We start from the raw sequence: 25,163 nt of genomic DNA, 5'->3' as shown, positions 1-25,163 counted from the left end.
TCACTTTTAAATCTGTTCTGGTTTTGAAGAATGGATTTTTAAAAGGTGGACTTGGCAGTGTGCGATGACTCACGCCTGTAATCCCAGCACTTTGGGAGGCCGAGGTGGGCAGATCACTTGAGGCCAGGAGTTCAAGACCAGCCTGGCCAACATAGCAAAACTCTGTCTCTATCAAGAATATAAAATTAGCCAGGCGTAGTGGTGCACACCTGTAGTCCCAGCTACTCAGGAGGCTGAGGCACAAGAATCGCTTAACCTGGGAGGCGGAAGTTGCAATGAGGTGAGATCTCGCCTCTGCACTCTAGCGTGGGCAACACAGAGAGACTCCATCTCAAAAAATAATAATAATAAAAAAAGATAGACTCTATCCCAATAACTGTCTGATATCAAATTCCATATATGTGGAGTCCAAAGAAATTAATATTTCATAACATTTTTTAGGCAGTATTGCAACATCTATAGTGGGTATGCTGTGTATTTAACTTAACATTTTAAATATTTGCTTTATTTCTAGCTGTGAATTCCTTTGGACAATTGATGATATTTATCATTGTGCCCAGTTTCTACAAATAAAAGATGGGTGGATTATTTTCTCGATGGAGGGTAAGGTACTTTTCTTTACAGCTAGTTCTTGAGTCTAATATAAAAGTGTCACATAAAGCTATTTGTGAAAGTCTTCTTTCATTATAGCCCTGAATAGTAGTTTGCTGTTTTCCTTAACTTTTTTTCTTCTCTTTTGAATTACTTTTCTATTTTTTATTTTGATACTTCCACTTGTTCTGTAGGTGTCCAATGCCTCTGTGTAACAGAATTATTTCATTTGGATGTATGAATTATTTTTATTTCTGTATTTCTGTATTTGTGTGCAAATGGCTATCTTGTTTTCTTATACTTCCTAAATTTCAAGCTTATTTGAAAGGTAGTTGAAAATAAGTACTCTAGGCCGGGTGCGGTGGCTCACGCCTGTAATCCCAACACTTTGGGAGGCCGAGGTGGGCAGATCATGAGTTCAGGAGTTTGAGACCAGCCTGGCCAACATGGTGAAACCCTGTCTCCACTAAAAATGCAAAAATTAGCTCAGCGTAGTGGTGTGAACCTATAATCTTAGCTACTCGGGAGGCTGAGGCAGGAGAATGAACCCAGGAGGCAGAGGTTGCAGTGAATCGAGATCGTGCCACTGCACTCCAGCCTGGGTGACAGAGCAAGACTCTGTCTCAAAAAAAAGAAAGAAAGTATTCTATACAATATTTGTTTCTTACACACTGTATCTTTTTACTTGAAGCTTATCATAAATATTGACTAAAGTCACACTGCATGTGCTTTTAGAATTTATAGGTTAAACAAAATTAGAAATTCAGTTTGATTTTATTGGATAAGCTTTTAGAGGAAGTATCTCAAAGTTACAGCTCGAAAATATGAATTATATAAATTATATAACCCCGTCTCTACTAAAAATACAGAAATTAGCTGGGCGTGGTCGTGGGCGCCTGTAATCCCAGCTACTCGGGAGGCTGAGGCAGGATCGCTTGAACCCAGAAGATGAAGGTTGCAGTGAGCCGAGATTTTGCCACTGCACTCCAGCCTGGGCGACAGAGCTAGACTCTGTCTCAAATAAAAGAAAAAAAAATTATATAAATGCTTTTTTCAAATGTAAGAGGAGATAAGGTAGTCTAGGATAAACTACTTATTGTTTTTTTCTCCTTACTACCATAATAATAGAGTCTAACTATACTTGGTACATAACTTAGGTTTTGGGCTGTTGCTGGAACAGCCTTGTTTTGGATCAGCATTATATTGACCCTGTTATGACCTTTTAATAATCTGCCCAAGGATCAAATTTATCTCTTCTTGCCTTGTCTTTCATATTAGGTTGAACCATATGAAATTGCCAGTATTTAACTGCTTGGGCTTAGCAAAATGTCAATTTCATATGGTTAACTCTAATGTTAACAACTCTTATGGGAACTACAATGACCTGATATTCATTACCCTCTTGGATTGTTGAGTATGTAATTGGTAAATATTTTTTCGAGTGTTTTATGAGTGATTTTGGCTGATTTTTATTCTAGATGTATAAAAAATACCTTTGGCAAACAAGCTTCGCTATAATGAAGTATTCTTAGATGTCCTTTTAAAATCTGATCTTCAAAAAGTACTTTAGGAATTTAGAATGAAGATAACCTGTTGATTTTGACCTCCAGAGTCTTAAGTGAACTTTTAGCAATAGCCAATCAGACTATTTTTAGTCTGTAAATTTTTTTAATGTGTTAATTCTTTTGAGTAATCATTCCTAAGAAATTTTTTTGGAGGAAAATGTGTGGTATTTTAAATTTTTAATTTAATTTAAAAATTTTTTTGAGATGCAGTCTTTCTCTGTCACCCAGGCTAGAGTGCAGTGGTGCGATCTCAGCTCACTGCAATGTCTGGCTCCCGGGTTCAAGCAAATCTCGTGCCTGAGCCTCCTGAGTAGCTGGGATTACAAGCGCATGCCACCACGCCCAGCTAATTTTTGGATTTTTAGTAGAGATGGCGTTTCACCATGTTGACCAAGTTGGTCTCAAACTCCTGACCCTAAGTGATCCGCTCACCTTGGCCTCCCAAAGTGCAGGCGCGAGCCACCGTACCTGGCCAAAATTTGTTTCTTTCTATAACAGTGTGTTTTATTGAGGTTAAGAATGGTAAAAATTGAGCCATCAGAATTCAAAGTCTTTCTAGGATAAAAAAAGTTAAGTAGGGAAATGCTTATTTCTTTACTCTTACGTAGTTCTGTTTGCAATTATAATTTTTATTTAAGTAAATCTTAGTTATAAACAAGAATACATATTTGCCTGATAACATTTGAGAAAATTCAATTTTGAAATAAATGTTCTTTAATGATTATATCAAAACATAAAAGTTTGTGATACGTTTTAATGCTGTCTCTTGTTTCTGTTTCTGTAACAGACAAAACCTTCAACTGTAGAAGTTCTAGAAAGTATAGATAAGGTATGTTCTTTGGCTGTAAGGTATTTTAATTCATTTTAGGTATTAAATAAATATTATTGTAGTATATATTATTTTGGAGACCAAATCTGGTATGGGAATTGAGAAATGATATAGAGTGAGTCTGAGAACTTTAATGTTATGTGACCTCAAAAAAATCTAAAGTCTATCAGTGACTTAAGAAGTCTGTTTCAAGTAATAGAGCCAGTTAGAATGAAATTAGATCTGTAGTGTGGTGTAAATAAATGTTACAGGTAGGACAAAATAGGTGAGATACTGTATAATAGTTTTTATCAGTCTACAAAATTTTCACAGCTTTTTATATAGTATAAAAAATGATTTTCTGGGAATATGGAGAGTGATAAATAGATGGGTTACGGTTTTAATTTTTATTAATTCTTTTTCTTATTGCCAGATTTTTAAAATGCCTTTTATAGGAGGAATTATTACTTATTTGACTCAACAAATATTATTGCTGATACCAATTTCATTCCCTGAATCTTTGCCAATTTGATAGTTTAAAAATAGTAATTAATTTTGCATTGTAAAATTGCTTTGTTAGAATAAGCATTATAAATTTTTAACCTCAGTTTTAGTTTTCTTTTCCATATTATGTTCTGTTTTAAACGGTTAGGGTATTATGCTTTATTGAACTTTAAATAAGAGTTTTTTCTTAAATATCTTTCCTGTTAACATTTTTTAACATTTTAATTTCTTTATGAAGTTTGAAATTTACTAACGGAATAATTTTCTCTTAACAGGAAATTCAAGCATTGGAAGAATTTAGGGAAAAAAATCAGAGATTACAAAAATTATGGGTTGGAAGATTAATTCTGTATTCCTCAGTTCTCTATCTGTTTACATGCTTAATTGTATATTTGTGGTATCTTCCTGATGAATTTACAGCAAGACTTGCCATGACACTCCCATTTTTTGCTTTTCCATTGATGTAAGTAAATTATTCTTTTTGTTGATCTTTTCCTTTTCTGACTAGAGAGTCTTAATGTATATCTAGTATATATATTCAGTCTCTTTATTATTAAATGGTAATATCTGATTGAGTTTGAATTTCTTTCACAATTTGAAAAGATTTTTTAAAAATAGTAGAACAATTGTTTTAAACCTTCATTTGTAATCCAATATACCTGAGGAGTATTACCTAGTAATATGAGTAATAATTGCTCTATATGGCAATGTTTTATGATTTTCTAGTAGATGACCATGCTCCCCTAGGGGCATTGGGTGTGGAGTAGGGGGTAATGGCAAGTGGGGCAGGGTTTGTAAAACCAAAAGAATAACTGCTCAAATTATTCTGAATGTATTCCATTCACCCCAACTCTCTTTCCTTCTTTTTACTGCTGTATAGTCACTGCTATAAAGCAATTGACCCTTATTTTATAAATATTTTATAATACAGCACTGTATAGGAGGTATATCATGACTGAGAATTTTGGGAGACAATTTGATAAAAAGTTTGTTTATTCAGTCAACAAGTATTTATGGGTACCAATTGTTTAGACATTGGATTATAATGGTGTATGGTACATAAAAATACAAAACTCTCTGACTGTATATCTTAGACTGCAAACATTAAGTAATGAGTATGATGAATGTTATAAAAGAGAAGTGTAAAATGCTATGGGAGCATTTAATAGGGGCATTGCCTCAGTCTGGGTACTACTATAAAAAATGTGTTTGTTTAGTCTTTAGTGCAGGGCATATTTTCAAATTGGAACTCCTGAAGCTTGTAAAATTATAAGTTTGTATGTAGCTACAAGAGCTGAAATTGAGTGCTTTCATAATATTGCAAAATAATTGTCTCTGCTAATTTCTTTTTTTTCACGTTTTGAAATCTTTTGGAATGCTTTTATCCCAGTAGTAGTGGATTTTATAATTGTGAGCCCCTTTTCCTTGTTTCCCTTATACTTTTTTCATAAGAGGAGAGAAAAGCAATTTACAAAGTAGAATGAGATGTTTAGTTGATTTAAGTACTTTTAAACACTCAGAAATGCACTTTACATCTATTTCCATATAAAGATTAATTTTTTTGATCATAAAAGACTTGTATCTAGTTGTAACGGAATGTCTGATAGGGAACTCTACTGTGTTAATTATAATGGCTATCCAAAAACTATGATTTAGATTTGCTATTATGATTCATAAAAGTTTTTTGGGGGGCAAATAAATTATATACTAATTGTTCTTTAGAAGCAGGAAAACTTTATTTCTTTAAAAAATGTAATTTCTTCAATTCAATCTTTCTGATATTTTGGGTATGAAGCTTTCTAATCCTTACTGTGTCGCTCTGATTTTTCTGCATCACCTGCATCTAGTATATCTTGGCTTGTTTAGCTTGATAGCCATTTTTCACTTTGTCTCATTGATATTTGTGACCTCGTTCTCAACTGTAGTAGCTTCTATTTTAGTGAGCTTTTCACTTTTTGAAGCAAAGACTGGTTATCCAACAAAGAATAACATTGTCCTTCTGATCGATGACAATCAAAAAAGCATGAAATAAAGCACAATTTGAAAGTGGATGTGGTAAAAAGAAAGAAGACTTAATGCAGGAGATTTTCTTATGTGTGTAACGTGAATTGTTGCCTTTTGTGTGCAATGTGAGCTTATCCCTGGACTTTTTTCTTTGGGAAACAGTGTCTTAGTTTGTTAGTGTTGCTATAAAGGAATACCTGAGGCTGGGTAGTTTATAAAGAAATGAGGTTTATTTGGCTCATGGTTCTGTAGACTGTGCAAGAAGTATGGCACCAGCATCTGCATCTGGTGAGGGCCTCCGGCTGCTTCACTCCTGGCGGAAGGTAATGGGGGGACAGCATATGCAGAGATCACTTGGTGAGAGAGAAAGCAAGAGATAGGGGAGGTGCCAGTTTCTTTTTAACAACCAGCTCTCTCAGGAACTAATAGAGGGCAAACTCTCACAATGCCCTAGGGAGGACATTCATCTGTTCATGAGATCCGCCCCCGTGACCCAAACACCTCCCATTAGGCCCCACCTCCAACACTGGGGGACAAATTTCAATATGAGGTTTGGAGGATCAAATATCTAAATTATAGCAAACAGTTTTGAGGTCTGGACTCGGATTTACTTAAAGACTTAGAGGCAAAAGGGACAATAAAGTATGTTGTTTTGCTCAACACTGTCTACATTGATTATATAGTTTAGAAATCTACCTGATATCTGTAAAAAGTGACTGCTGTCTACACATTCCCGGTTTCCCAAATGCTTTTACTGGAAAGGTCATGGATCAGGACTGAGCATATATTGTATAACTATTCCAAAATTATTCTTTATGGTAGAATATCAATACTCTATATAACATCCTTTGAAATTTATTATAGTTTTACTTCAGAATGTAATATGGAGGAGTTTAGTATAATTCCACTTGTTGTTTTTCTGCCTTTCAGATTCAATAGTATATTTATCTCCCTCTGATCTTTTCAAGTATTACTGAAACTTAAATCATAATATAAGTGCTGAATTTATTTTGTAGGAGTCATTAAGACTACACACCATATTGAGGGAAGGTTTGAGTTACGTAAAGTTACAATTTTGTATTTCTGCATTATTCTGGCAAATATGCATTACCTTGGGAGTTGGTTCATTTTCTAAGTCAGCAACCATTAAGTTTTGTTTCTGTGTTAACTAATGCTACAAGCAATCTTGTAGACTTTTACTTCTGGATACCTTACTTTTATAAATTTTAACTTTCTAGACATGTCATTCTCTGTAATTTTAGAGACTGATCATCATCATGAGGTATTGACCTTCCCAAAGGAATTAGCCATAATTTTCTTGTTTGGTTTGTTTTTGCCTCTCAAAATGGGGTTGTTGGGGAAGAAATTTAAGCAAGGGAATTGAGGAAGGTGATCATATTCCTATTTCTCTTCTTGTATCTACACTTAAATTGAAAGCCATTTAAGGATAGGGATTTGTTCTTATATAATTTTCATGCCTCCTGTCTCTCCCCACAAGTAGCACATGTTAGGTATTTCCTCAATCCAGCTAGGTTGACAAACATAATTTGTAACCTTTTGAAGAAAGTTAAATGTTTGTTTCATGATACACTAATAAGAATACAAGTGTATTTTAGCCAGGCGGGGTGGCTCACGCCTATAATCTCAGCACTTTGGGAGGCCAGGGTGGGTGGATCACGAGGTTAGGAGATCGGGACCATCCTGGCTAACACGGTAAAGCCCTGTCTCTACTAAAAATACAAAAAATTAGCCCAGCATGGTGGTGGGCTCCTTAGTCCCAGCTACTCAGGAGGCTGAGGCAGGAGAATGGCATGAACCTCGGGAGGGAGAGCTTACAGTGAGCCGAGCTCAAGCCACTGCACTCCAACCTGGGCGACAGGCCCAGAAATAACCTCAAAAGGAATTTTTAGATAAGGCTTTTATATATAATAAAGAAGACATTTGTAAGGAAAAATGGTGTTGAGTTATATGCCCCCCAAAAAAAAACAAAAGCAAGAAGTACTCAATTCTTATTTTTTACATCAAAATAAATCATTGTTACTATTTTGCCTAAACATGAAGGTAATTTTTGCTGAAGTCTTTGGTGGTTAAATAAGCTGACAAAGAAGTCGACATAGTTATAAATATTAAGACCTGTATATCAATTCAACTTTAGCTTTTGTTTTTTTTGTTTTGTTTTGTTTTCAGACAGAGTTTTTACTCTGTTGCCCAGGCTGGAGTGAAATGGCGAAATCTTGACTCACTACATCCTCTGCCTCCCAGGCTCAAGCTCTCGTGCCTCAGCCTCCTAAGTAGTGGGAATTATAGGCATTCACTACATTCCTGTCTAATTTTTGTGTGTTTTTTTGTTTGTTTGTTTTAGTAGAGATGGGGTGTCAGCATGTTGACCAGGTTGGTCTTGAACTCTTAGCCTCAAGTGATCTGCCCATCTCGGCCTCACAAAGTGTTGGTATTACAGGCATGAGCCACCATGCCCGACTCATCGTTAGATTTATATATTGCTAAATCTCATCTAAAAACATTTTTATAAATTGGATAGGGCTTATGATACGGTTGTTTGAAAAAGAACACAAGTTTGGCAGAAAGGGCGAAAGAGGTAACAAAATAATGTTGTATAATATGAAGGTTGGTGAAAAACCACCAGGTTTATAGAATGTTAATTCTTTACCCAAAGTAAGGAAGGTTTAGTTATATTGATTGAATTGAGATATTCTGCTATATTTCAACTTTTAGCATTTTTAGTTTGAGTACAGTGAAACACTGAATATTGAGGTTTTAAAGTGTTGAAGCTGTCCTCCGTGTGATTCTATTATATTGAAGTTCCAAGTATTTGCTGCTAGGACACATATTTTTTTAGTTCAAGTCATTAGATATTATTGAACAAAAATACATGCTGTAGTAATGTTCCAAGTAGCATTAATTTCATTCAGAAAAGAACAAATGCTTCGATGAATGTGAGTCAAAGAATTTTTATTTCTCAACTGATTGTATATATAAAGTAGTGATTTTCTATACCAATTTTATATTCAACTGCAATAATAGTCTTACTGTTTCTAATAATTTTTTTGGTTGATTCTTTGAGAGTTTCCAAGTATGTAGTCATATAATCTGTAAATAGCAATAATTTTACCACCTCCTTTTGTTTCTTTCATTTGATATTTTTTCTTGTTAGATATTTTTGATTTTTTTTCTCTTGGCTAATTATGTTAGCTTAACAGGACAGTGTTGTAGAGAAAATAGTGGACATACTTGATGTGTTTTTTTGGGAATTCTTCTGATGTTTCACCATTGGGCATTATTCTGACTTTTGGATTGAGACAGATACATTTGATCATGTTAAGGAATTTTCTACCTATTCTTACTGTATTTAGTTTTTTTTTTTTTTTTTTTTTTTTTAAATCAAGAAAGGTTGTTGAATGTTGTTAAATACAATTCATTATCTATGGAGATTCCATATGACTTTTCATCTTCTCTTGATACGAAGGGATTATATTAAACATTGAATCATTCTTGAATTCCGGAAAAATTTCTGCTTTCAGTATTGTGATCATTTTATAAAAGCATCCAAAAACTTTTCTTTATTTTCATTCTTTATTTGTTGAAATAATAGCACTGTACATGTGTTTGAAACTATGATACTTTCTGACCACTGCTTTAGTTTTATGCCATGGGTCTTGATATATAGTGATTTATTTTGGTTATTTACAAGATGGGATTTTTTTAGAGGGAGTTATAATCTGTGAGTTATTTATGGATGGCAAATATGTATTTATATTTTTATTTATTGTCTTAGTTACAATTTCTAGTTTTATTGTATTGCTTTCAGAGAATTTTAAATATTTCTGATTTAAATTTATTGAGTTTTTTGGTGGAATGTTATTTGGTCAATTTTTTAAGTGTTTCATGAACATTTGAAGATATATTCTCTTTTTTCAGTTACACAGAGTTTAATATTAGCAATGAGAACTACCTTATGCTGTATAGATCTTCTATATCCTAATAAAAATGTATTTCTACTTTTCCTTGTATTTCTTTTAGTTTTGTTTTATGAATGTTGATGCTTTGCTTTTTGCATGAGTATTTCTGTTATATCTTCATTGTAAACACATCCTTTAAAAGTAATTTTTAATTTCGAAAAAATTATAGGTTTACAGGAAGTTGCAGAAAAAAATGTACAGGCAGGTTGCAGGTACCTCACCTAGCTTACCCCAATGGTAACATCTGTACAGTAGTTTTTCCTTCATCCACAGTTTTGCCCTTTGCAGTTTCAGTTAACTGTGGTCAGTTGTAGTCTGAAAATATTAGTTTTTCAAGAGAGACTACATTCATATAACTTTTATTGCAGTATAGTTATACTTGTTCTATTTTATTATTGGTTATTTTTGTTAATCTCTTACTTTGCCTAATTTATAAATTAAATCCCTATACCTACATGATATGTATGTATAGAAAAAAACTTCATATATGTTGGGTTTGGTACTGTTCATGGTTTCAGGCATCCACTGGGGATCTTGGAACATATCACTGAGATTAAGGGAGAACTACTGTAGTAAACTTTCACACCCAGGAAATTGACATTGCTTCAATCCACGGAGCCTATTCAGATTTCATCAGTTTTATATGAATTCCTTTGAGTGGGTTTTATATTTCTATGCAGTTTTATCGCCTGTAGCTTTGTGTAACCACCCCACAATTCAGATCCAGAACTGTTCCATCACCACAAGGCTCCTTTTTGCTACTCCTTTATAGCCATACATGTCTTCCTCCACTTTCCCCATTCCTAGCCCCTGCCATCCATTAATCTGTTTTCTATCTCCACAAATTTGTTATTTCAAGAATGTTACAAAATGGAATCACATAGTATGTAACCTTTTGAAATTGGCGTTTTTTGCTCAGTATATTCTTGAGATTTATCCAAGTTGTTCAATGTATCAATAGTTCCTTTCTTTCTCTGAGTAGTATTCCTTGGTGTTAATGGACCATGGTTTAACCATTCACCTACTGAACACCATTTGCATTGTTTCCAGTTCTTGCTATTACAAATAAGCCTGCAATGACTATTTTGTACAGGTTTTTATATGAACATAAGTCATTTCTCTGGGGTGTATGCCCAAGGGTGCAAATGCTGGAGTATATAGTGAGTACATGTTAGTTCTATAAGAAATTGCTAAACTTTTTTTCAGAGTAAATATACCATTTTACATTGCCACTAGGTGGGTATGAGTGATCTAGTTTCTCTACATCCTTGCCAGCATTTGGTGTTAATCACTATTTTCTGTTTTGACTGTTTTGATAGGTATGTAGCAATATCTCATTGTGGTTTTAATTTTTATTTTCCTAATGGCTGAGGATGTTTCATGTGCTTATTTGCCATTAATATGTATCTTTTTCAGCAAAATGTTTATTCATGACTTGTCCAATTTTCTAATTGGATTATTCGTTTTTGTTACTCTTGAATTTTGAGAATTCTTTATATATTATAGATAAAAGTTCTGTCTGGGCGCAGTGGCTCACGCCTGTCATCCCAGCACTTTGGGAGGCTGAGGCCGGTAGATCACGAAGTCAGGAGTTCAAGACCAGCCTGACCAACATATGAAACCTCGTCTCTACAAAAAATACAAAAATTAGCCAGGCATAGTGGCGCGTGCCTGTAATCCCAGCCACTCAGGAGGCTGAGGCAGGAGAATCACTTGAACCCAGGAGGCGGAGGTTTCAGTGAATCGAGATCGCACCCCACTGCACTCCAGCCTGGGCAACAGAGCTACACTCCATCTCAAACAAAACAAAAAACAAAACAAAAAAACAAAAAAGAGTTCTTTGTTGGATATATATGGTTTACAGCTTTTTTTCCCCTAGTCTTTAGATTGTCTTTTCATTCTCCCAACAGGGTCTTCTGCAGAGCAAAAGTTTTTAATTTTGATGAGGTTCAAGTTATCAGTTTTTCCCTTTGTTAATTGTGTTTTTCTTGTCAATTCTGAGACCACTTTACCTTGCTACAGGTTGTGAAGGTTTTCTCTTACGTTTTTTTCTATGCCTTAATTTTTTTTTTTTTTTTTTTTTTTTTTTTTTTACTTTTAAGTTCATAATCCATTTTGAGTTAATCAAGGTTCAGGTCGAGGTGGTTTAATTTTTGTTTTTTGTTTTTGCCTGTGGATATGCTCAGTTGCTCTAGCAACGTTTTTTGGAAAGGAATGATGTTTTTTTTTTTAAAACTTTATAATGTGACCTTTTTTTAGTTTAAAGGTTTTTTAAAAAAATTTGACCATTGGGGTTTTAAGATCACAACCCTTGTTTTGTTTGCATTTGCCTGCTATACCTTTGTCTATGGTTTTATTTTCAACCTTAAAAGACTCTTAGTTTTAGATGCATCCATTTACATTATAGAGTTGGGTTTTGTCTGGTGATACAGTGTGGAGGTCTTTTTCTTTTACCTTAGTGAGTTTAGCCCACTTAATATTTGTTGATATGAAAGAAGTTGGTCTGTTTTGAAACCATTTTTTTTTTGGCTTTTGGTTTTTATAATTATTTAAAACCTTTCACTATGTGATACATTCACTTTGGGTCAGTTATTTATAGGTTGTGTTGGTATGAAGGCATATCTTCCTGTGTTCCAGGCTAACTAGAATTTTCCTTATGATTCAGGATTTTGTGTGTGAATTTGTTTAGCTGTTATCTTTTCCCAGCCAGTGGGGCTAGGCAATTGTATTTCTTTCACAATACAAAACTTCCCCCCAACCCCCTTGCCATAGGAACAGAACATTCTTTGTAAATAGTGCACTTCTGAATAATTTCTTTTTAATTTCTGCCTTCTCTGTTTTTTTATTGGAACCAAACTGAGGAGCTTCTGCCTGTAGCTGTGCATCTTGTTCTCATTGTTACAAACGTGGGTTTTAAGTTTTACACTTGGAAAAGTTTACCTTGTTACCTCTTTGTGAAATAGGCAGTTTTCTTGTTTTGCTTCCACTTTTTGGAGCCCCTGTGTAATAATCTCCATTGCTTTTGAGAGTGCCTCCACATAATCTGATGGTTGAGTTTTAGTTATATCTCTGTTTTACCAGAGAAGGAATTTGCATTTTTATTTTTGTTCTCCTTGTTTGGATTATTTTTAAGAAGAGAAGGGGGAAGTGGAGCTTATGCCACTATTCTCTAACTAGAGGTTAGTAATAGTATCCTTAATATCTTCAATATCTTCACAAAGTATGTTGCTATATTTTAGTAAGTTATTTTTAATTATTGGGAGAGCAAAACCTTTGTTGGGATAACTAAAACAGAGTCCTGAAGTACTTTAGTTCTTTTTCTAAATTTTATTTAAAAATAGAAAAGGGCTAGGCATGATGTTTTATGCCTATAATCCCAGCACTTTGGGAGGCTGAGGCAGGAGGATCACTTGAGGCCAGGAGTTCAAGACCAGTCTGGGCAACATGGTGAGATCCTGTCTCTACAAAAATAACAAAAAATACCAAAGAACTTCATTTAATTTAGCCCTAAAGAATAATAAATTCTATGTGTTTTACCTTTTCAAGTCTTGAAGACTTGACATATGGAAATGTCTGTTGTTTGATAGCTCATGTTATCCAGGAAGAATTCTGATAAAAACCAGAGGAAGAGTTTATTGTCCACAGAGAGGATTTAGTGAGTTTTATTTTGAAGAGAGTATATTTCAATTTTTGTAGTATTCACACTGACAATTATATATGCTTTTTGAAAAGTATCTACTCATTTAAGAAAATTTCCTACAGAATTCTAGCCACTATCTCTGCAATTCCATCTTTTTTTCCACCTGTTTTCTTTCTCTGAATGCTTTTTAAAAGTCTTCTCTTCCAGCCTGCTACTATTTCAGTGGGTTTGCACTGGAGAAGTGATATGAGACTTTTCTATTATTGTGGGATCCTTGAGGGTTATGGGCATTATGCTTAACCTATATTCTCTTATCTCCCTTCTCTTGGTAAGGACAAAGCCTGGTGTTTTTTGTACTTTTAGGTAATTAATCTGGTGCTAGTTATTTGGTGTTTTCATGTCACAAAAATAAGTCATCACAATATTAAAAAAAATGTATTATCTATTCCTATGTAACAAATTGCCCGAAAACTTAGTAGCTTAAAACAACAAATGTTTATTATGTCTCAGCTCTTGAGGATCAGGAATGTTAAAAGCAGTTTAGCTGGGTAGTTCTGTCTCAGGATTTTTTGTTCTTAGGTAAATTGCAGTTAAGCTGTTGGTAGGGGCCACAGTCATCTCAAGGCTTAACTAAATCCACCCAATCACTGTAGATAAAGTCATTGCAGATCTTTACTCCCTCTGCTGTTATCAAATCTCCAGCTCACTGCTAGACATAGAAATAGACTGCTATTTCTTTTTGCTGTCATCAGCAATGGCATTTTCAATCCCCCTGACTTTCTTCATTCTGTTCTTGTGTTCCTTTTGCTTTTCCCTTGAGGTCTTTTTCTTTCCATATAGGCTATTTTTTGGCAAGCTTATGTTTAGTTTCCTTTTTCTTTGTATAATCCAGGAATTTATAAATCATGCCAAAGCTAATTGTCTCGCCATCATCAAAATGGGTTCTGAATTCAAATCCCAAGATATCTGGTGTGGTCTTACTCACGTTGGCTGATTTTTCCCTAATCTACTTCTGAATTCACACAGGCAGCTATTAGCAGGTATCATTTCTTTGCTGAGTGTTTACCACAGCTCTTTCTTCCTCACTGCGTGGACCTTTTACTTGACTTCTTTGACTGTTCTCATATCATGACAGCTGTCTTCTCACAGAGCAAGTAATCCAGGAGAGAGAAAGACAAGTGAAAGAGTAGGCCCAAAATGGAAGCTGCAGTCCTTTATAACTTAATATTGAAGTGATACACTATCACTTCTGCCATGCTGTTGGTCGCACAGACCAACATTGGTGAGAGAGGACTACACAATGGTGTGAATACCAAAGGACAGGGATCACTGGTGACTACTTGCAGGTTGACTTCCCAAAATAGCAATCTGTATTTCAGAGTGAAGAACTAATTTTCGTACTTATATTCTGAAGGTATTTCCAGTAAATCGATTTTTTTTTAAAAAACAATTTTTTTTTTAAAAAAACAATCGATTTTTTTTTTTTACAAGAGATACAATGTATGTTTTAAGATGATGAATAATGTTTATATACTTCTTTCTTTTTTTTCCTTTTTTTTTTGAGGCAGTCTTGCTCTGCCGCCCAGGCTGGAGTGCAGTGGCATGATCTTGGCTCACTGCAACCTCTGCTTCCTGGGTTCAAGTGATTCTCCTGCCTCAGCCTCCCAAGTAACTGGAACTACAGGCATGTGCCATCACGCCTGGCTAGTTTTTGTATGTTCAGTAGAGATGGGTTTTCACCATTTGGCCAGGCTGGTCTCAAACTCCTGACCTCAGGAGATCCACCTGCCTCAGCCTCCCAAAGTGCTGGGATTATAGGCATGAGCCACTGTGCCCAGCCTTATGTACTTATTTCTGCCAGGTTCTATGGAGAAGAGGTATTTTGCTACGTTTACATTGAATTTAGGAGATGACCCTGACAAGTTTGTGATGAGGATTATTCATTTAGTTTCTTTTAATTCTTTCAATTCATTCAATGTCTTACTAATGCAAGGCCTAAAGAATTATCCTTATAAAATCTTTGGAAGGAGATATTTAGCTAATTTTACTTATGAAGTATTTATTTGAAGGTAAGGTTTTTGTTTATTTTTCCCCCAGCTAGCTTAATCTCTTAGAGTAGAGACTGTCCCTCTATTGTTAAATAATAGGGAAGGAGTAGCAACTTATATGTGTGTAATGCTCTTACATTTGTAAAAGCATTTTTCCTTAATGTGTGGGAATAGACAAATTAAGTTTTTGGAATTGATGCTTATTTAGTAAGGGATTCTGATATTCTCTATCTTTTGAGGGGTGCATAGATTCCTTTCAGACTGATGAAAGCAATGATCTTTCCAGAGAAATGCACTTATGCACACAGAAGTAATTTTGCAATTTGAGGGGATCATCAGAAGGTCTGTGGACTTTAGGTTGAGAACTCCTCCTTTGAAAGCAGAGGTTCTGATGTTCTCTGGCAGAAATTAAATGCTTTTTAGTTTTCTATATATAAAGGGAAACAATGTACCTAACTCTAATTGGAAATACATGTTTTCATTTTACATGGCTTCTAATTTGCTTTTTCTAATGATGTTTTTTGTTTTGGAATTTTGCTTCCCCTTTAGCATCTGGAGCATAAGAACAGTACTTATTTTCTTCTTTTCCAAGAGAACAGAAAGAAATAGTAAGTTTAATTCCAATTTTTAATAAATGTTTTAAAAATACCTATCTTAGAGTGTGCTGGTAAGACAGGTTGTAAAATATGATCTTGGAATGATAATGTGGTAAGTATTGAAGAGTTGTTTATTATAAAGCATGACGAAGGTTATAAATGATCAAGATGGTTCTGTTTTTAATTCGTGTTATTTCTGTCTTACTCATTTAGATTTTTTTTACACAAAACAAACTTTTTTTTTTTTGAGACAGAGTCAGGGGGATAGGAAGAGCCTGTCGCTCAAGCTGGAGTGCAATGGCATGATCTCGGCTCATTGCAATCTCCGCCTCCTGGGTCAAGCGATTCTCATGCCTCAGCCTCCAGAGTAGGTGCATGCCACCACTTCCAGCTAATGTTTTGTATTTTTATAGAGACAGTGTTTTGCCATGTTGCCCAGGCTGGTCTCGAACTCCTGAGCTCAGGCAATCCACCTGCCTCGGCCTCCCAAAGTGCTAGGATTACAGGCTGGAGCAACGGTGCCCAACCAAAACAAACATTTTTAAATAAAGAGAATTTATATTTGTTAAATTAATCTTTATGGAAAACTTAGTTTGTTACAGAGTCTTGTTTCATTTTTACCTCAACCCATTTTTTCATCCCATATATTATTTTGAAGTATATCCCAAATGTATCTCTCCATTTTCATACCTAGAAAAGAATCTTAATATCATAAAATATTAAATATAAAAATATTAACTTTTCAGTTATCTCATAAGTATCATTTGCTTTTAAAAAATTTTTATTTGTTTGACTAAGGATCCAAATAAAGTTTGTACAAATATTAATGTATGATTTTCAAATTGCCCTCCTCACTCACAACCTCTCTTCTCTTCTGCTCACATTAGGTCCTATAATCTACCCCAATGACTATTTCCTTGCTGACGCTCTTGACCCTTTTGCTCCTCCTTCTCATCCTACTTATCTGTCAAAACCTACCCTCTTTAAATACAATTATATGCCTAATCAATGACTGGCAAAACAGTATTCTGATTAAATACATTTACAGGTTCAATCTCATGGAAGTAGCTAAACTTATTAGAGGAAAATCATACAACATACTCACCTGACCAAACTTATTTTAAATCTATGATTGCAGGTATCAAATATGTACTTAAAACTGCCTTATGGTCCTATTATAGTTCCCCAGTAAATTCACCCTTTTCTCTGTCAGCGTGATGTTTATTACTGTATTTCTCTTCAAATCACTAATACCTGCCTCCTACCAAAACCCAACAATCAAATCTAACCAAACTGAAACCAGCCAACCAACTGACCAAATAAAAAAGCCAAAAGTCACAAACACACAAACCCTGCAACATCTACCTGGTCACTCTTAATCTACAGTCTTACTTTATACAGAAAATAGATGTAAACAGATGAGAGCTACCTATACCACCAAGTGAAGCTGTCCTTCAGTATCTGTGAGGGATTGGTGCCAATACCCCCAAGAATAAAAATGGTGTAGAATTTGGATGTAACTTACACGTCCTCCTGCATACTTTAAATCATTTGTAGATTACTTGTAATCTCTAATACAATGTAAATGCTGTATAAATAGTTGCTATATTGTATTTTAAATTTGTAATTTTTATTGTATTGTTATTTTTAATTTTTTTCTGAATATTTTTGATCCATGGTTGATTTAATTCCATGAGTGCTGAACTCATCCATATGGAGGGCTGAATGTATGTAAAGTTAGCTCTGTCTATACTCAGTAGGGTCTCAACCTTCATTATATTTTGTAAGACTGGCCTTGATCTCATCTATGGCTAACCGTCATTTAAGCTCTGGATTTTAAATACTCTGGCCATCTCTAGAGCTTTGCTCTTATAGTTATCTCCTGTAGTTATCATCTCTTTTGCATCATTTTCTATTTTATTATTCCTATTGGCATATAATTCTGCCTCAGTATGACTATTTCGGGGGGAGGAAAACCTCTCCTGACCCTACATTTCCTTTAAGCTACCACCCATTTCTCTTTCTTGTTCAAAACAAAAATTTTTAAAAAAATTGTTTATAGTTGGTATCTCTTCTTTTCCCCCACCTACTCCTTCTCAGCATAATTTGTTTAGGTTTTGTTTCCACCATTTTTACTGCAGTGGCTCATTTCAAGGTCACTCATTATCTATGTCTTGTCAAAGCCAGTAATCAGCTCCCTTTTCTTATCCAGCTTGATCTCTTAATAATATTTGAATTAATTAAGTTATTCACCCTTTTTCTGAAAACTTTTTATCTTTAAGCTTCATTGACAACACTTCACTGGTGGTTTCTTTTTAGTTTTATTTGCCTTACTTCTTCTACTAGAATTCTGTCTTTGGCTTTCTTTTTTTTCGGTAACTTGTTTGAGTCTGCGCTGTCTGATAGAACCTTCTATGATGATGAGAATAATCTGTATCTACTGTTCTATATGGTATCTGCTAGCCATTTGTGACTGTTGAGCACTTGAAATGAGGCTAGTGTAAATGAAGTACTGGATTTTAAATAGCTTAAATTTAAATAGCCCCATGTGGCTCCTGGCTATTATTTATACATTGGACAGTACATCTCTAGGTGATTTTATTCACTTCCACAGATTTAAATATTGCCTATTTGTTAATAATTCCCAAATCTAAGTCCTTAGTCCATACTCTTCCCTTCAGCTATAGACTTGTATATTTAACTGTGTAATTGACATTTCCACTTAGGAGTTTAGTAGGCATCTCATAAGTAACATGGCCAAAAGAGAATTAATATTGCTCCTCCCCTTTATTCCCACTTGTTCATATCTGCTCTTCCCTTTGTCTTCTCCATCTCAGAAATGCTTACCCTATATGACTACTAGTTAAAACTTGTATTAGTTAGGGTTCTCCAGAGAAATAGAACCAATAGGAAATATTATGAGGAATTGGCTCAAGCAATTACGGAGACTGAGAAGTCCCAAGATCTGCAGTTAGCAAGCTGGAGACCCAGGAGGGCTAATGGTTTAGTTCCAATCTATGTCCGAAGGCCTGAGAACCAAGAGAGCCAGTAAGTGTAAGTTCTTGTTTGAAAGCTAGCAGGTTCAAGACCCAGAAGGAGCTGATGTTTCAGTTTGAGTCTGAAGGCAGGAAAAGATAGAGGTCCTAGCTCCAGGGAGTCAGGCATGGGGTGTTCTCACTCTCTGGAGGGAGGAGTAAACTTTTTGTTCTATTCAGGCCTTCAGCTGATTGGCTGAGGGCCACTTCATTAGGGAGAGCAATCTGCTTTACTCAGTCTACTGATTGAAATGCTAATCTTACCCCAAAGCAACCTCACAGACACCCAGAATAATGTTTGACCAATTATCTGGATACCTTGTGTGACCTAATCAAGTTAACACATACAATTAACCATCACGAGACCAAAAACTTGGGAGCTATTTTTGATTCTTCTTTCATATTCATTCACATTACCAGCAAGTCATATAATCGTTACCTCCAAAATGATCTTGAATCTGACCAGTTCTCACCTTCTTTACTACTACAGTTTTAATTCATTATCATCTCTTGCTTGCACAATTGCTTCTTCACCAGTCTGTTTTTAAGGTATAAATCAGATCTTGTGTGTCTTTTGCTTAAAATTCTCTAATAGCTTCCCATTGCAACCAGAATGAAATCTGAATCCATATCCTGACTTTCTAGCTTATTCCTATTTCTCCAACCTCATCTTTCACTCTCCTTTGTTCACTTTTGCTCCAGCCACACTGGCCATCTTTTTGTACTACAAACAAGTTCCCTGAACCTTACAGTTTCTTTCTTTCTTTCTTTCTTTTTTTTTTTTTTTTTTGAGACGGAGTCTCACTCCGTTTCCCAGGCTGGAGTGCAGTGGCATGATCTCAGCTCACTGCAATCTCCATCTCTTGGGTTAAAGCAATTCTCCTGCCTTAGTCTCCCAAGTAGCTGGGATTACAGGCACCCGCCACCATGCCCAGCTAATTTTTTTGTATTTTTAGTGAGACAGGGTTTCACCATTTTGGCCAAGTTGGTCTCGAACTTCTGGCCTCAAGTGATCCACCTGCCTCAGCCTCCCAAAGTGCTGGGATTACAGGCATGAGCTACTGTGCCCAGCTGAACCTTACAGTTTCTTAATTTATAAAATGAGAACAGAAAAAATGAGTAAGACCTAGTATTTGATAGCACAATAGGGTGACTATAGTCAATAATAACTGTACCATTTAAAATAAAGAGTATATTGGATTGTTTACAATTCAGTGGATAACTGCTTGAGGGGAAGGATACCGCATTCTTCATGATGTGCTTATTTCACATTGTATGCCTATATCAAAACATCTCATGCACCCCATAAATATATACGGCAACTATGTACCCAGAAAAAAATAAAATGAAAACAGAAGTATTTGTTTTGATAGGACAGTTAAAAGTAGTAAATGTTACTACATATGAAAGCATATAAAAATTGCAAAGTGTTACATAAACATGAGCTGATGGCACTGATTCTTCTTTTCTGATTCTTATTTTATTTTTCTTAAATGAGTTAGGACTCAGTACAGTATTCATTTGAAGTGGGAATAGCAGGAGTCCTTGTCTAGTTCCTGATTTTAATAGAAAAGCTTTTAATATTTTGCCATTAAGTATGATGTTTGCTGTAGTTTTAAAAATGTTGATGCTTTTTTTATCAGATTAAGGAAATTTAAGCTTCTGATATTGTTTTTGGTGATATTTAGTAATATAGCAGATGGTGGAAGAATAGGAAGAAGTTTAAAGCAAATATGCTTTCTGACTGCAAGGAATAGCAAGATAGCAAAAGAAATATAAGAAACCCTTTTCAAGAGTCCTTTGAAACACTTCTTTAAGGAAATCAAATGTATGAATATTTTTAACTTATGTAATAGGCAGATCTGGACTTGATTATTAAAAGGATTTTCTTTTTGCTTTAAAATATATTTCAGAGGTTCTTTCTGTTTTTAAGTGTACTAATTCATTTGAATAGGTATTACATGTATGTTTAAAATCGACTTTGTAAAAGATTGTCTTGCAGTCGCATAGTATTTTTTTAAGCCTGAAGCTATTGGTCCTATCCTTGTTTTTTATTCTTGATTATTTTTAGTTGTTTTGTTTTACAAGTTGGACCCTATATAAATTAAAGCAGGGATTGGTGGCTGCAGCCTGTAGGCCAAGTCCTGCCCACTGCTTTGTACAGCTCATGATTGGCTTTTATATTTTTAAATTATTACAATATTAAAATGAATATTTTGACATGTAAAATGTATATGAAATTCAAATTTCAGTTTTTGTTGGAACAGAGTCATGCTGTCTTTAACTGCGTTCATCCTACAATGGCAGAATTGAGTACCTGTGACTGACTGTATGTGGTGCTCTCATCACTTCAGGCACTTGTAGGACTAATCATTTCATCATTTCACATTGTTTTTCAACCGATGCAATTATAACTTGATGGCAGTTTTTAAGTGTCATGTGTATTGTTGTACTGTGACAACTTTATTTTATTTTTATTACCTATGCATACCCATCATGTAAAAACCAGAAAAGAAAAGTGGACTTTGAATGTTGCACTTTTAGTACATAATGGAATGTGGACTATTTTGTTATCGAAATGCAAAGCATTGTATTTTTTATGCAATGATGTTATAGCTGTGCTAAAAGAGTACAATATGTATTTGACATTACAATACTAACTACGCATCATCATATTCCCAACTCACAGAAAGCAATGGTCATAAAAATTAGAAAATTTAAAATGGAATATATTATTGCAGAATTGCTTCATGAAACTGAAAGGGAAAAATGGAGCTTCAGCCAAAGAAAGTTTCTGAGTGGCTTGTTTGTGAAGAAAGGGAGGCTATTTACCAATGATGAGTTAATTAAATTGTGTTTGATTGCTGCAGCAGAAAAAATGTGTTCAGGGAAAATATACTTAAGACTAGTAACGTTTCAGCAAGAACAGTTGCCTAAAGAATTGAGAAAATTCAGAAAAACAAACATGAGTAGTCAATTAAAGAACAAGGCAAATTATTTCAAGTGATCTTCCTTGGCTGTGGTTGAGTTGACAGATGCTATCAGTACCACTCAATTGTAGTTTGAGCTGTCAACGCTGAGCTTGAAGTGACTGAAGAATTAGTCTCTATAAAAAGTCTTTGCAGAACAACTTTAGGTGAGAATATTTTCAATGAAGTTTAGAAAACAGCAATTTACTACAACCTGAAGTGGAATCTGCTAAGATGTACTGTAACTACTCATGGTAAAAATATGTATGTAGCAGAAAAAGACTTAGTTGTACAAATTGTACAAAACTTTTGAAACTGTAAGGTGTTTAAATTCTATGATTATTCATTGTATTATTCAACAACAGGTACTTTGCAGAACATATTTGAATTTGTTATTGTGTAGTGCCAAAGGGAACATCATTGCTCTCAAGGACTTAACCATTGTTAGTTATGTGAATTTTAATTATGAATAGAAGCTATTTTGACTTGCCTCACAGCAGTTTGATGGCTTAGCAGTGGTAAAGTTTTATTGTCATATTTTGAGCTCAAAACCTAGATTGAAATACTTCCAAATGAGAAGAACCAACTTCAGCCACTGTGTTTGAATACTGACTGGCTTTGGAAATTAGCTTTTGCTACAGCCTTGATAATGGTTCTTAATTATTGCAACCTAAGATTGCAAGGCAAAACAATGTATATATGCAAAACCTATAATGTGGTAAAGTCATTTAGAAAACAACATTGTAATGACAAGTAATTTTTTAAAAAATGCTATAAAAATGAAAACAAGAAACAGAATTGCCATTCCCACACAAATTTGCAGCAGATGCATTATCCAAGCTGAAATTATAGTTCCAGTAGAATTTTTCAGACCTCAAGGCAAGTGCAAAGGAAATTTCCATGTTTCTAAATCCATTTCACTGTATAATTGAAGAGCTTCAGTCTTTGGAGGTGATTAACTTCCAATGTAATAATACTCTAAAAGGGAAATGCCAAAAGAAGAATCTAATAGAATTTTGTAAATGCCTTCCAAACTAGTGAATATGCTCAATTAAAATCATATGCGTGTGGATTGGTATCAATATTTGGCAGTAACTACCTGTGTGAAAAGATATTTTAAAAAATCAGATATGTAAAATCTCATTACAGATCAGCATTAATAGATTATCATTTGCAATCAGTTTTGATGATAGAGAACACTTAGCTTTGAACCTCAATTAAGTGAAATGTTATCCACCCCCAAAAGTATTCCATTCTTTTCACTGGTAGACTTATATTACAAAAAATTGAACTCAATTATTATATAGGTTGAATATCCCAAATCTGAAAATTCAAAATCTGAAATGCTCCTAAATCCAAAATTTTTTGAATGCCAACATTATACTCGAAATGGTCCTTGGAGCATTTTGGATTTTGGATTTTTGGATTTGGGATGCTCAGCGGGGGCGTATTCTGCAGATATTCCAAAACTAAAAAAAAAATTGAAATCTGAAACACATCTAGCACCAAGCATTTCAGATAAGAGATACTCAACCTGTATTTGAATTTAGTCAATAAAGTTTGTGGAAATTTTGTATTTCTTTCGTATTTCTTAGGCTGGGTGCAGTGGCTCATGCTGTAATCCAGCACTTTGGGAGGCCAAGGCAGGTGGATCACCTGAGTTCAGGAATTCAAGACCAGCCTGGCCAACATGGAGAAACCCTGTCTGTACTAAAAATACAAAAATTAGCTTGGTGTGGTGGTACACACCTGTAATTCCAGCTTGGGAGGCTGAGGCATGAGAATTGCTTGCACTCTGGAGGCAAAGGCTGCAGTGAGCTGAGATCATGCCACTGCACTCCAGCCTGGGTGGCAGAACAATACCCTGTCTCAAAAATCAAAGTACGTACTTGATTTTGCTTTTTGGTCCATAAAGCCCAAAATACTTAGTTTTTCCTTTACAGAATAAGTTTACTGACCCTTGGATTAAAGTACAGATGTTTGGCTTGGTCTTATCTAACAAAAAATTACTATTCTTTTTGAAGATGTTAGCAGATTTCTCCCCCTTTTAGTAATAAGTTAGCTAGCACATTAAGGACTGCTTAATCTATTTTGAAAAATTTTTTTATAGTAAAATCATCTTTTTATATGTTTGTGTTTCTTTGAATCTTTATATAAATGGTGTACTTTGAGTTGGTTATTCAGGTATTTGTTACCTAGAATTTCAGTGAAGAAGTAATAATTTTATTTATAAATTTAATTAAGTATTAAGAACAGTTATTTACGTTTCATTCGATAACATTTAAGCCATAAGTTCTTCTTTCCATATGGAATAGTGTGTCAATCTGTATTAAATATTTCTAGAGAAAAACTAGAAACTTAAATACATTTGTAAATCCAACATTGACATTCATAAAAGGTATCCTTTGAGATGATTCTTTCTGTTCCACCATGCCAACCTATATAAGCAGGCAAATCTTAGAAATGCTTAATTTTGAAAAGTTATTCATATTTTTTTCCATGTCCCTTCTCAGATTCAATAAGATAGATTTTCAAGGTTTTTTTAAAAAGTCATGCTTACTATCTTCAGGCTTGACTAAGTAAAATATGTACTTATTTCCTTATAAACAAAGAGAACATTTTTATTACCAGTGTATAAAAAGAGATTTGATACTAATTTTGTAAATTAATGTGGGTGAGGTGTTGAAAGGAAAAAGAAATAGTAGAAAGTAATGTTTCTGAACACATTAAAAAATGTGTGTATATATTTCAATTTAGAAAGGTGCTTTATACTATGTAAAGTCAATTTCTCCCCTAAATGGTTTGTAATATATAACACAGGCAAAAATATGAACTATATGTAGGTGAAGATGGAGATAATTTTTGTCTCTACACATCAGTTAAATTTTGAGACATCCTAAAATGAGAAAGTTTTCTTGTGTTTGCTACCGTGTGTCATTTGGCATGATGTTTTCTTGTATCTAAATATCTTAATATTTGATTTAGCTTTTATTGAAATCTTGTTTTCTAGATGAAGCATTGGATGATTTAAAATCCCAGAGGAAAAAAATAGTAAGTTAACTTTTATTTAAAATTAATTTATATTAAACTAATAAGAACTGAATAAATAATGTTTGTGTGTTGGAAGTTAATAACTCTCCAAGGAAGAAATATGCTTTTAGATAGCATTTTAATGATGAAGTGAAATTGTGAATATTTTTGCTAGTTAAAAATGATTGATAGGAAAAAGTAGTTTAGAAGGACTTTTGAGATTCTGAGAGTCTATATCAGTTGGAAGCTGAGAAGTAAGTAAATGAGTCATATTCGAGGCCTAAATGAGGCAGAGAGGGTAAAAAGGTGGGTACCCAGATTGTTTATTAGAGCTAAATACAAAAGGACAAAATATCTCCACATGTCAGTTCTAGGTTTTCTTGACACCAAGAAAGA

The 25,163-nt window shown here is 34.4% G+C and overlaps 1 protein-coding gene across 2 annotated transcripts in view; it reads left to right on the top strand.

The window, feature by feature from the left end:
• The window catches only part of LNPK (lunapark, ER junction formation factor), a 78,959-nt gene that overhangs the window by 5,774 nt on the left and 48,022 nt on the right, over nucleotides 1–25,163 (top strand). For both annotated transcript variants that reach the window (XM_015110405.3, XM_015110408.3), the window contains exons 2-6: nucleotides 515–603; nucleotides 2,944–2,985; nucleotides 3,744–3,931; nucleotides 15,687–15,745; nucleotides 24,748–24,788. In XM_015110405.3, coding sequence (XP_014965891.2) covers nucleotides 577–603; nucleotides 2,944–2,985; nucleotides 3,744–3,931; nucleotides 15,687–15,745; nucleotides 24,748–24,788 — 357 coding nt within the window. In that variant the 5' untranslated portion in view covers nucleotides 515–576. The remainder of the gene's footprint in view (nucleotides 1–514; nucleotides 604–2,943; nucleotides 2,986–3,743; nucleotides 3,932–15,686; nucleotides 15,746–24,747; nucleotides 24,789–25,163) is intronic.

Source organism: Macaca mulatta, chromosome 12 (genome assembly GCF_049350105.2).
Source record: "Macaca mulatta isolate MMU2019108-1 chromosome 12, T2T-MMU8v2.0, whole genome shotgun sequence".
NCBI classification, from domain to species: domain Eukaryota; kingdom Metazoa; phylum Chordata; class Mammalia; order Primates; family Cercopithecidae; genus Macaca; species Macaca mulatta.
Note: the sequence above shows the minus strand (reverse complement) of the source record. Positions and strands in the feature narration are given on the sequence as shown.